Source organism: Phyllostomus hastatus, unplaced genomic scaffold, assembly GCF_019186645.2.
Source record: "Phyllostomus hastatus isolate PE091 unplaced genomic scaffold, TTU_PhHast_1.1 phas_scaffold_501, whole genome shotgun sequence".
In the NCBI taxonomy this organism is placed as follows: domain Eukaryota; kingdom Metazoa; phylum Chordata; class Mammalia; order Chiroptera; family Phyllostomidae; genus Phyllostomus; species Phyllostomus hastatus.
In genome coordinates this window covers 72,104,522-72,116,988 of record NW_025334033.1, presented here as the reverse complement: position 1 = coordinate 72,116,988, position 12,467 = coordinate 72,104,522, and the positions used below count along the sequence as shown (strand labels likewise).

General features: G+C 68.1%; 1 protein-coding gene across 4 annotated transcripts; it reads left to right on the top strand.

The window, feature by feature from the left end:
• The first annotated feature begins 244 nt into the window (after positions 1 to 244).
• GPR132 (G protein-coupled receptor 132) lies at positions 245 to 10,051 on the top strand. 4 transcript variants are annotated; one of them, XM_045823116.1, is made up of 3 exons: positions 245 to 360; positions 7,481 to 7,714; positions 8,824 to 10,051. In XM_045823116.1, exons 2-3 carry the CDS (start codon positions 7,708 to 7,710, stop codon positions 9,915 to 9,917), a joined length of 1,101 nt encoding a protein of 366 aa, XP_045679072.1. In that variant the 5' UTR covers positions 245 to 360; positions 7,481 to 7,707; the 3' UTR covers positions 9,918 to 10,051. The 4 variants fall into 4 exon arrangements, with proteins under 4 accessions (XP_045679072.1, XP_045679073.1, XP_045679075.1 ...); XM_045823117.1 differs by lacking the exon at positions 245 to 360 and adding an exon at positions 3,354 to 3,422; XM_045823119.1 differs by lacking the exon at positions 245 to 360 and adding an exon at positions 3,407 to 3,422 and having other exon boundaries at positions 7,609 to 7,714.
• The last annotated feature ends 2,416 nt before the right edge of the window (positions 10,052 to 12,467 follow it).

Here is a 12,467-nt window from a genome sequence, read left to right as displayed (position 1 = left end):
TGGGCTTCAGGACCGCCCAGCTCTGTGACGCCTCTCAAAAGCCCCAACCCCGCCCCAGCCTCAGCCCCCCAGGCCAGCTGTCTCAGGAATGGCCCCGAAAGTCCCTCTGCGGCCAGAGCCTGAGAAAGTTCCGCTCTTCTGAGTGTGGCTGAGTCCAGGGGAAACCCCTGGGAGTCCCCTGCCTCCCCAGCCCGGACCCTGAGTCAGCACCACCAAGGCCCGGGGGTGACATCAGGCGCCCAGACGTGTGTCTCGGTGACAGACGTGAAGAGGCAGGTGCCCGGCGTGTGGAGTGTGGGATGACGGTCCCCCAGAGTCATGTGTGCGGTCGACAGAACCACGCCGAAAGCATGGGAGCCCGTGAGTCCACGCAGCCATGCGTGTGCACCACCGCTGGAAGGTGGCGGCCTCGGATGACGGGCGGGCGAGAGGCCGTGTCCCCCCGCAAGGGACTGTGTCTCGGCCGTAAAGAGGAAGGCCGCTCTGGCCCCTGCTCTGACGGGGTGGGCCGTGCGGCCGTCACGCCGAGTGACATGAGCAGACGCAGGAGGGCGAACACTGACCCGAGGTCCCTGCAGGAGCCGGAGCCATCGGGGCGCAGGGGAGACGGGGGTGCCGGGCCGGGGTCCATCCGAGGGAGGTGGGGACGAGGTTCAGGTGGGGCGCCGGGCCAGTCTGGAGTCGGGGGGGCGGTTTGCACAGCGCCGCGAGTGTGCCCGAGGGCTCCGAGCTGCACGCTTGCCAGCGGCCGAGATGGGAAACTGTGTTACGTGAGATTCACCACAATAAAACGGTCCCTGAGTCCCGAATGATCCTGAGAGAGAGTCCGGCTCCTCGGCTGTGGCCGGAGGACACCGGCGTCCCCGGGTGTCCCGGGGGCACTGTTCCGTGCCGGCCCGCCTGCCGGACCACGAGGAGACCACGTACGGGGAGCCACTGCTCGGCCACAGGCGGCACGGTGGCCCCGTGAGATCGAGAGGGACCGTGCAGCCCCCAGGCAGGCAGGTGGCCAGCGGCGGGAGCCATGTCCTCATGCGCCTCGCCCTCCGGTCACTTCCTGTTGTCACCTGAGTCACTTCCCCTCAGGGCTTTAGGGCCAACTTCCAGAAACAGGAACCGCAGGGGGGAGAGACACAGTAAGTGGCACCCCGAGGCCCCAGTCAAGCAAAGCCCAGGATGTAGGACAGTGTATGCGATGGCCCGCCAGGTCCCTTCCCACGCCAGTGTCAGGGGCTGCCAGAAGGGGGCGCTGCGTCCGAGGGAGGGGGACCCGCAGCCAGCCCACGACCTGGGGCGCCCCGGCCTCGCCAGGCGGCGAACCCTGCGGGGACCCAGCAGGGAAGCTGGGGCGACACCACTCCGGTGAGAGGCCAGGAGGGCAGGGCGCGCTCGGCTCTGGCAGGGAGGCGTGGGTGTCCGGCGCTGAGCCCCGGCGTGTGCGTTTGACTCAGAAACACGCCGCTTTCGGAAGCCTTGCGTCTCGGAGCGCGTGTTTGTTGAATCCAGGCGGGGGGCTCCGCAGGGTTGACGCTCCGCTGCTTTTCTTCGTAAAACCCTGAAAACCCAGACCAGGGGGGTCACGTGGGGCTGCACCCCCCCCCCCCCCCGCCGTGCCTTCTGCGGTTTGGATCCCTGCGCAGGTGAACCCTTTCTCCTCTCGCGAGATGGCGAGAACGGGATCGCACACAGGATGCCTGAGGAGGCCCTTGCGGGTTCGCAGGCACCTGCCCAGCGGGACTTGAGGGCCAGGGAAGCACGTGGCCCTCTTCCCGGGGGGTGGGGGGGCCCAGGGGGTGTTGTCACGGGAGTCTGCAGACGCCCCCCGCGGTGGAAGACACTCTGCCCTTAGGAGAAGCCCTCAGACCTCCGCCCAGGCGACCGCATGCCGGCTGCGCTAGGGCCCTGAGCCACAGGTGCCCCTTAGCCCTCTCCTGCTCCAAACCCCTCCTCCCGCACCCCTCCTGCTCAGGCAGGGGCCGTGTGGGCCCTGCGGGAGTGGACACAGCTGCCACCCAGCTTGGCCCCAGAGCGCGCTGGGGAACCGAGGGGCGGCCTCGGCTGACATCGCGCAACCAGCAGGGCACCGGGGGGAGGCCTGTGCTTCCCCCCAGGACCCACCCACTTGGGTGCAGGACCCCCTGAGTGGGGGAGGAAGGGAGCAGGCCCCAGCACGAACCGAGTGTCCCAAGGTGTGTCTGGCTCAGCTGACCTGGGCTCTGCCCCCGCGGAGGCCCCCCCGGCCTGGGACCCGGGCCTCTGGAGGCTGCTGCGAGTGACAGTGACGGAGGGCCACGGGCACCCGGAGCCTCAGTTCCACCTGCTCATTTGGGGAGGGCTGTCCTGGGCCTGAGCCCCTGGGAGGTGGACGTCACCCTTGGGCAGTGGCCTGTGGACACCGCAGCCATTCAGCCAGCCGCCTGGAAGGCTGGGGGCCCCGTGCTCAGACCTGCCTGCGCTCCAGGGACCCAGGCGGCTGTGACCAGCCCAGTCTGCAGGACAGGGAAGGGTGGGGGCGCACCTGGGGACCCCCGGCCCAGGACACACGGGTGCAGCGGAGGAAGCCCCAGAAGCGGAGGCCGCCTGGCCCTGCCTGGGGGGCTGAGACAACCAGGCCTTTGGGGCTGACACAGGAAAGGGGCCCACACTGCCCTGCCTCCCCTCGAACTCAGGACCCGCCTGTGGGGCAGCGGGCCTCGGGCAGCCGCGGTGTTTTTGAGAAGCCCAGGCCATGTGTTGGGGCACAGGCTGTTTTAGCGGGTGTCTGAGAGCCAGCTGGGGTGGGCGGCACCTCCGAGGGGGACACGGTGTCCAGGAGTCCCACCCACAGAGGCCCCGGGGTCCAGCGTGGGTCGCCTCTGCAGGGCCAGGCAGTGCCCAGGCTGGTGTGTGGAGGCCCCTTTCCTCCACAGGACTCCGGGATGGGGGTGGGGGCAGGGCATCGTGGGCATGGCTGGGCCTACGTGGTGGGGGCTACAATGGGGGTGGGGTTGTGGGTGTCAGGAGCTGAGCCAGGGCCACTGTGACCGGTGACGGCTGTGGCCCCTCCTGGTGCCCACGGGGTTCCTGGGAGGGTGCAGCTTCCTAGAGGCGCCGGGTCAGGAGCTGGGTGCCCCCCCGCAAGCATCCTGCCCCCGTGTGTCCTGCCTGGTCTGTCTGTGGGGACCCGGGCACCGGCAGCCCAAGCCGCTGGCTCTGTGTCCACCCCAGCCGGCTGACATCAGGTTAGGTCTTGCGGGAACTCGGAAGAGGCTTCTGCTCCATCTCTGGCTGGTGTCGGGTGAGGAGGGGAAGTGGGCCTGGGCCTGTTTCCTGTCGCCTGTCCCTGGGAGGTGGCAGGTTGCAGTGTTACAAGACAGCTCTCATCCCACAGCCGCCGGCCAGCCGCCGGGACTCTCTGGGGCCGGGAGTTTTGGAGACAGCTGGTTAGTACCCCCCGCTTCCTGGAAGCCCCCACCCAGCTGGGCCTGCAGGGAGGGCTGAGCCACCAGGCGGGGCCTGAGTCTCCCTGGGGTGGTGGTGGGGGGCCCACCGGGGGTCCTGACCGCTGGCATAATGGTGGGCTTGTGGGAGGGTCTCAGCCTGGGTCTTCCATCAGGGACTCCGGGGCACCAGTGCCCACAGTGCCGTGTCGGCAGCAGGGTTTGGGGTGCAGGGGGTGACCTCCTGTGGCCCCTAGCCTGAGACTGTGTCCTCAAAGCCCTCGCCTCGTGCTGGTCCAGGGCGAGAGAGTCACCCCAAGGCCATCCATGTGCCTCCTGGGTGCCCTGTGCCTGTCGGGGACGCACAGGCACAGGGTGTTGGGGGGGGTATAGAGCAGCGAGCTCCCTATCTCCGGGGGCTGCCTGGGCCAAGGCACCTGAGGAGGGTTGCCACCGCCTGGGGACCTTGTGGGGAGGGGGCGAGATGAGCAAGAGCACAGATGGGGGGGCGGCGGCTCCCCCTCACGAGGGACGGAGGAAGCGCAGGCGTGTCTTAGAAGTCACCTTGAACATCGATGAAAACGGGGAAGCAGCACGTGGGCGGTGAGGGGTGGCCTGCCCCCCACCCCCCGGCCGCTCGGTGACGGCAACCTGCTGCCGGGGCGGGAGGCCTGGGCCCAGGCGGAGCCGAGGCCGGGTGTGGCGGACTCCGGCGGCCGGCGGAGCCTGCCGCGGTGGCTGCAGGAGGACAAACGCGCAGGCAGCAGCCGCCCTGCGGGGAAAAGGCACCCTTGCCTAGACAGGCTCCTGTTGCTTTTCTCGGTCTTACACCGCAGAAGGGTCCAGCACCTGTTACGTGGAGTAGTGCTGTCCACACCGTGGGTCCATCCGAGGAAATGGAAGTAACGTGCAGGGGGAGGGGCGGTGAGCAGCTTCGCTCCGTCCTTGGGGGAATTCACACAGGCTTTGGAAACGACCTTGAAGACAGACAACACACACGTGTTGTTTCAGACCAGGGTGAGGGAGTTTTAGCAGGAGCAAGCCGTAACAGTTAGTGTGCCTTTTCTAGGCCTGGTTCCCACGGGAAAACCCGGTTTGAGGGTCTGGCTTCTGCCCACCACCTCACTCCTGTGGGCTTTCCGTCCAGAGCTGGGTCACACCTGCCAGACCCAAACAGGCCGGACCCCTGCAGTCGGGTCCGGGGGGCACTCGAGGAGAGACGGGAGGCTGGGCACGTCCACGAACTCGCAGGGTGCCAGCCCGGACAGCAGCCCCAGGAGCCGGGTCTCACTGGGGTGTCACGGATGTGGACAGAGGACGGGCCGGTGACCGGTGACCAGGGGCTGGAGGCGCAGAGGTCACTGTCACTGCATCCAGCCTGCATGAGAAGTTCATAGCAGAACAAACAGGCAGGCGAAGAAAAACTCGAGATTTAAAGGGGCCACGCTGTGGGGCGGGCGGTGCTGTGGGGTGGGCGGCGTAGCCACCCTCCCCTGCCGCGCTGCTCTCGGCTGGGAAGCGGGCTGGCGTCTCGCTGCGCTGAGACCCTGGCAGAGTCGCACAGGCCAGTGCTGGGGCGGCGGGGGGGTGGGGGGTAGGTGGGGGGGGTAGGTGGGGGGGGTGGGGGGGGCAGAGGCAGCAGGGCCGTGAGGAGAAGCTTCTTTGGGCAGAGGGTGGGCTGGGAGGCTGTGGGGTCTGGGCCGGTGGGGGCCTCTGAGGCCCCGAGGTGCCCAGGGCCAGCGGGGGCAGGGACATGGAGGCAACTGGAGCCCAGGGGCAGGTGTGACGGGAATTCGGGCTGACCCAGCCAGACTGCAACTGTCACAGGTCCCCGACACACCAGCCCAGGTTGGCCCGTCCCTTCCCTGAGGCCCTGGGGGCAGCAGCCCCCTGAGGGCCACCCCCCGGGGTCTATCACCCCACAGCCCGGACCCTGCTCTGGGGGTCCCCGAGGTGGGCTGGGCCAGGGGGAGGACAGAGCAGGCTGCTGTGCGTGGCCAGGAAGGGCAGCGTGGGAGGCCGCAGGGGCTGCCCCTGCCGGACCTTGTCCTCTCTCTTGACCCCCAACAGGAGAGGCCAGGAGAAGTCCCAGGCACAAGGGGGGGCCTGTGCCTGGGGAGGGTGGCCTGCTCCCCACAGAGTCCCAGCCACCGGCCAGGCTGGGCCATGGGCACTCTGGGCTGGTGGGGTGGGGACGATTCCCGGCCACACTGGCTGTCGCTGGCGTCCCAGCTGCTAGCTCAGGGGAACGCCAGGACCCGCCGAGGCTGGGCAGGCGCAAGGTAGGGGTCATGGACTTGGGAGGAGGCAGCAAGCAGAGGAGGTGACAGTGGGACAGGAAGTGCCACAAACTGGGTCACCAGGTTCAGGAAGTCCCTGAAAAGACACCTGAAGCCATGTGTTTCAAGGTCAGGACCAGCTGAGGAGCACTGGCCAGCGGGTGGGCGGTGGGGTGGGACTGGGAGCTGGTGTCAGAGGTCCTGGGGGCTGGTGTGAGCTCGGGCTGCCCCGGCACCCTGCTGCCCCGGCCTGGGCCTGCTGCCGGCAGCGCTGGTCCTCCCTGGGGACCCTCTCTGGTCCCCACGTGTCCAGCCAGGCTGCTGGGGCCAGACAGTCGGGGCTGGGGCCCGGGGCTGGAGGCCAGTGCCTGGCGGGCCGGGACCCCACCTCAGCACGTGAAGGATCTCTGAGGGGGGGGAGGGTTTTCTGCTGGGCCACCACTTCCGCTGGCTTTTGCAGAAGTGGTTTCTAGAGATTCCACCCACCGAGGCTCGGTCTGCTGTCGGCAGGGCGGGCCTGCCGGGCGGCCGTGGAGGGAGGGCTGGCCTTTCACCTTCAGAGTACTGGAGAGTTCAAGTGGGGGTGGCAGGCTCCCTGAGTGCCCTCCCTTCAGGGACAGGCCGCTGGGGCCCAGAGTGTCCAGACAGCTGGCAGGTGGGCAGCTCTCCCCCGGGTCCCCCAGCCCCCGAGACCACGCTCCCTCCCTCACCCCAGAGCCAGCTGGGTCTCTGTCTGGGGGGCGGTCTGGGGCCTGCTGGGCCTCCAACCCCTTCCCCTTGGAGGGCGGCGTCTGGCAGGTGGCCCTCAGCCACAGCCCCGGGATGGCCCGCACCTCTGCCCCGCTGCGACCCGGGGGCGGGACGGGCAGGGCCCTGCGACCCTGTGGGCCCACGGGCACGTGCCGGTCTCCGAAGCGACGGCCACTGGGCGAAGGCCGTTCTGGGTCTGTTTCTGCCCCACGTCTCTCTGCTGCGTGCGTCCCCAGGTCCCGCTCAGAACACGGAAGGGAACCTGCTGCAGTTTCGGGCAGACGCCTGGGCTTCCTGCTGCCTCCAGCTGGCAGAGACACCCTCGAGAAAGGGGGCCGGGGGCTGGTCTGGAGGACGGCCAGGGCGGCCAGCCGTGAAGCTGGCTCCAGGCGGTGGGGTAGGGATGGGAGCCAGCGGTCACCCCTCCCGGCCCGACCTCCGTGGCCCCGGCTGCACACCCAGGAGACACGCGTGCCGGCCCCACGGGGCAGAGCTGGCCAGCGGCTCCCCAGGGCTGGGTCCTCGAGTCTGCAGCGTGGGGAGGGCGAATGTCCAGTGCTCCCTCCCCCGGCCCCTCCCGGGCTGGTCCAGCGGAGCCTGTCTGAGGGCCCCTGTGGACAGGGCAGGAGGCCCGGTGGAGGCGGGGCGTCCTGGGTGCCGTCTGGGGGTCTGGGCCCCTTTCACGGGGGGAGGGCTGGGGGACAGGCTTCTAGCTCACGGGGGCTGTGCCTCCTGGGTGACTGAAGGGTCTGGGGAACACGCCACCACAGTGTGCTGCCTCGTGCTGCGTGGCGAGGGCGTCACTTCCTCCCACTCGTAACACCAGAAACAGAGGTTCTTCTTTTTTTTTTTTTTTGCCAATCCAAGAGACGAGAAAAGACGACCATGCGTAAATGTTGTTCAACTTTCTTTCGTCGTACATGGAGCACATGTTTTTTTTAGGAACTCCGTTTTTTCTTCTGTGAAGTATCCGCTCATTGGCGTTGGCATTCTTGTTGCTGGTTGGTAAGAGCTCTCTCTTTGTCTTCGAAGGACACACGCCGCCCAGGCCACAGGACGGGCACGGGGCCTGGCTCACAGTCCCCACCTGCCGACGGGCTCACGGCTGCTTATGATCTGAGCCGGTGTCCCTGAAGCTGTCCCACCTGCTCTCTCTCCAGGCCGTTCCCGACTCCGAGGGGCCTTCCCGGCAGGACCGACAGGACCCAGCGTGCGCTGGACAGCCGGTGCCCCGCCCCCCGCCCCTGGAACCCGCGAACATGCCAGGTGAGAGCCCCCGCCTCCCGTGGCCTTGCACGCTCAGGAGGGGGCCTGGGAGGGGCTCCCCCCAGTGCGCTTGCGCTCTGTCTCAGAAAGGGGACCGTGACGTCGAAAAATGAGCAACCGAGGGCTGACTCAGAAACGACAAAGTGAGAGGCCCCCGTCAGGATGTTCGGGAAGTGCCCGCTCCTTGTCCTCGGGACAGACTGGAACCCCGGGGTCGGGCAGGGGGGGCAGTTGGAGGCTCTGCCGTCCCCGGGGGCCGCACATGCGCCCGTTTCTCACGGCAGACCCCACGCTGGGCCACGTGGCCGCCACGACCCCCAATGGAGCTCCCGCCACTGCTCTGGGGGACTGTCTGCCCCCACCCAGGGGTCACCCGTGGGGCTGTGGGCAGGCTCGCACCCGCACAGCCAGGGCTGGTGGCCCGACGTGGCGCCGAGAAGGGGCAGCGCGGCCCCGAGGCCGCGTGCCGGCCCTCCGTGGCCCCGGGCAGGCGTCCTGGGCCGAACAGCACCAAGAGCCAGGTGGCCACAGCAGAGGGCAGTGCTGGTGGGCGGTGGGGGGCAGGGAGGCCCAGGTGGTTCCCGGAGGTGGACAACTGGGCCTGCGTCTGGGTTTGGGGTTGCTGCCTCGGCTACCCCCCAGGCCGTGGGACCGTCCCGTGGCTGGTGACACAGTCAGCCTGGGATGGCGCCAGGGCTGCGTGGGGGCGGGGTGGGCCCAGGCTGCAAGGTGGGGGCGGAGAGGCTGGGAGGGCCGTGCGGTGGGGCGTCGGCTGGGGCAGAGACGGGTGTCCCCTCTCCTGCCTGCCCGGAGTCTGCAGAGATCTTGCGTGGCAGAGGCTGCATCAGCAGTCAGAGAACAGCTTCCTTCCCCGAGCAGCCCCTTTGAACAGGGACCGGGGGGCCTGGGTGTGGGGCACCTGCGGCCTCTCTCCGAGACACGTCCGGCTGGGGGTCGCAGGTCTCGGCGTCACCTGGAGGAGAAGAAACTCTCTTGGGACGATGAGCTCCTGGTGCGTCCAGTCCGGAGCCACCCCGAGTCTTGGCGTTTCTCGGCGCCTCTGGAAAGTCTCTTCCAGCCGCCCTCACGCGCCCGTCTCTGTCTCCCAGGCAACTGCATCACGCTGCCGGCCAACAGCACTGGCACTGCGCCCTGCCCCCTGCAGTTCGAGGAGAGCAGGCTGTGCCTGGTGGTGGTCTACAGCGTCGTGTGCGCGCTGGGGCTGCCGGCCAACTGCCTGACGGCCGTGCTGACGCTGCTGCAGGCGCTGCAGGGCAGCGTGCTGGCCATCTACCTGTTCTGCCTGGCCCTCTGCGAGCTGCTCTACACCAGCACCCTGCCGCTCTGGGTGGTCTACGTGCAGAATGGGCACCGCTGGGCCCTGGGGTGCGGCGCCTGCCGGGCGACTGCCTACATCTTCTTCTGCAACCTGTACGTCAGCATCCTCTTCCTGTGCTGCATCTCCTGCGACCGCTACGTGGCCGTGGCCTACGCACTGGAGAGCCGCGGCCGCCGCCGCCAGCGGACCGCCGTGCTGGTGTCCGCCTCCGTCTTCCTGCTCGTGGGGCTGGCTCACTACCCGGTGTTCACCATGGAGCTCCAGGAGCACAGCTGCTTCGAGGTCTCGCCCATGGACGGCACGGTCGCCAGCTACTTCTACTCGAGGTTCGCCGTGGGGTTCGCCCTGCCGCTGGCCGTCATCGCCTTCACCAACCACCGCATCTTCAGGGGCATCAAGCGGAGCGCCGGCCTGGGCGCCGCCCAGAAGGCCCGGGTGAGGCGCACGGTCACCGCGGTCGTGGTCATCTTCCTGGCCTGCTTCGCTCCCTACCACCTGGTGCTGCTCATCAAGGCTGCCGCCTTCTCCTACCACGGGGCCGCGGGTGGCACCACGGACACCTTGGAGTGCCAGCTGTACACGCCCACCGTGGTGTGCCTGTGCCTGGCCACGGTGAACAGCGTGGCCGACCCCATCATCTACGTGCTGGCCACAGACAGCTCTCGGCAGGAGGTGTCCAGAATCTGCAGCAGGTGGCAGAAGTGGTCCACCAGGATGGAGGTCACCAAGAGCTCGTGGTCGAAGGACTCGGAGGAGGCACGGTCGCCCACGTTGCTTGCGGACAGCTGCCCGTTCCCCAGGCCTCTCCAGCCCCCTGGGTCGCAGCCGGGCGCCCCGGAGCGGCTGGGCGAGGAGTCCTGCTGAGCCCCGTGTCCCGTGGGGCGGGCGGGCCGGCAGGGGAGCCCGGGGCCCGCTGCGTGGCCGCCCCGCCCGTGAGCCCACCAGCCAGCGTCGTGGCCCTGACGGTGAAGCTCCCGCTGCCCGGAGCCTCTGAGTCCTTCTTCGTTTTTTTAAAGATTATTTATTTATTTATTTTTAGAGACAGGGGAAGGGGGGGGGACAGGAACGCCGATCGGGTGCCCCTTGCCCGCCCCCACCCGGAGACCCGGCCTGCCACCCAGGCACGCGCCCCAACAGGAGTCAGACTGGTGACCCTTCAGTCTGCGGAGCGACCCCCGACCCAGGGAGCCACGCCAGCCAGGGCTGCCCCACCGACTCCCCGTTCCTGGCACCCGGCGGTCTGTGAGCCAATGTCCCTCAGGCCCAGTCCCCCCCCCTTCCCGCAGGGCCCCACGGGGCAGGTGGCAGCGTGCCAGGGCCCAGAAGCCCACACCGCGTGGGGCAGGCTGGAGGGCCTCTGCACCCCTGGCTCGTTCTGCTGGCTAGCTCGGCTGTTAGCAACCAGCAGGGCATTTGGCAGAGGCCACGTGCCTGCCTGGGGCTGTGGCAGCTGGCGCACGCCATGCACGGGTAGGTACCCGGTCAGCATCCACAGTGACGACTCTATTTCTGTGCATTCCTGTCGGCGTCGCTGGGCTGGCTGTGAGCGGACACCTCGAGCCATGCCAGCCAGGCATCTCCCCGCAGTGCCTGGTCCTGGCGGGGGCGGGGGACGCCTGGGACCTCTGGGGGCAGGAGCAAGGCCTGGGGCCCTCTGTGCTGGGCGGGTCTGAAGTCGTGGACACTCAGGGGAGCAGGGGGTGGGGTCACATGCCTCGGGAGGGCCCCAGGTGCTCAGGTTGTCTGGAAGCGGCGGCAGTGGATTCCAGGAACGGGGCAGCTGCCCACAAGGCTCAGAGATGTTTGGAATCTCGCTTCCGCGTCAAGGCTTCCTGGATGCATTGTCAGGGGAGAGGCTTGCCAAGGGCTGGGACAGGGCAGGTCGGGGCAAGCAGGTGACGGCCGGTCGGCCTCCATCCCCTCACCAAATCTCCCACAGAGGGCGGGACCGGGTTTGCGGGTGCTGTGTTGCCCTGGGCTCCCTGGAAACCGCACAGGCTCTGCCCCTGACAAGCCTCCTCCCGGCCGGGTCACACCGCTGCTGCAGTTTCCCGGTCTGCAGCAGGGCCGGGCCGGCCCGCGTCTGGGGCTGAGGCACTAAGTCTGAGGCGCCCCACAGCGGGCAGCACAGATGCGGAAACAGCAGCCAGGGGCGGGGTCCAGGCTCCCAGGCCCGATTCGGGGGTTCCTCTCCTGGGAGCTGTGCGGGCTGCTGCGTGCCCAATTTCCCTGTGGTCTCTGCAAGGCAGCCGCTGACGGCCGTCCTCACTGGGAGAGGCATTGCGAAGACATTTAGAAAATGTGTTTAGAAATAAAAACGCAACAAATACGTGTCAGTCCCAACATCCTCTTTCAGTGAAATAATGTCATTTTAGCTTTTCGGGTAGGTGTTTCCCTCTAGGGCTGTCTCCGAGGCCAGGCGGGTGCGGGGGTGGGGGCGATGGTTGGCGCATGCGCCCTGGGCTCTCGCGGTCCCGAGCGGGCTTCTGGAACGGCCTCCGGGGCGAGGGGAGACAGCGTGCTGTCCCCACGGTGCGTGATGTGTGTTTCCCGGGGCTGCCCTAACTGACCCCCCCCCCCCAACCCACACTGGGTAGCTGCGCAGTGAGCTGGTCAGCAGCAGGAGGCCCGGGACCCGGGTGAGGAGGGGCCGGTTCCCCCAGGAGGCGCAGGGAGAGGCGGCGCCAGCGCCCGCGCGGCCCTGGGGCTGCCGGCCCTACGAGGCCACCTCCTCTGTGCCTCGCTCTCTTCCGTTACTTATTTGTTGAAATGCAGTCACCTGGGGGGACGTGGGTTAACGCGACAAGTGTCGCCTGTGTGCCCTGTTGTGTGCACACACCCGCCCCACCACCACTTCCACGGTTCACCTCGGCCGCACCGTGACTGTACTGCAGCCTCTGACCGCCAACCTTTGGCCTTTTCGTCTTACTCACATGGCGCATGGAAACTCGGCAGCCCACGTGGGGACCTTCCCCCTCCCCCCCCCCACTGGCTCCTTCGCTCCCTCCTCCCTCTGACATCGGCCCCTCCCCGCGGTGACCGGAGGGGGCGGGAAGCAGACAGGCTCCCTGAGCTCCACCCTGGAAGTGGGGAGCTCCCTGCAGGGAGGTGGGAGCCCAGGAGGGAGCCCTGAGAGCCCCCAGGGGTCCCTGCCACCTGGAGCTCACGGTCCTACACTCCCAGCTCTTCCCACAGGTGTGTCCCCAGGCAGGGTGGCCGCCAGGGGTCAGGACACTCACAGTTTATTCAGGGCCACTCGCTCCCCGGACAAGACCTGTGCCTGAGCAGTCCTCTTGATGATCCCCGAATCACAATGTATGCACGGATGGGGGCACAGGGGCGAGCCCTCTGCCAGCCAGGGGACCCCCCCCCAGGTTCCCGCAACATTTTCAGCACTCACACATACTTAACAAG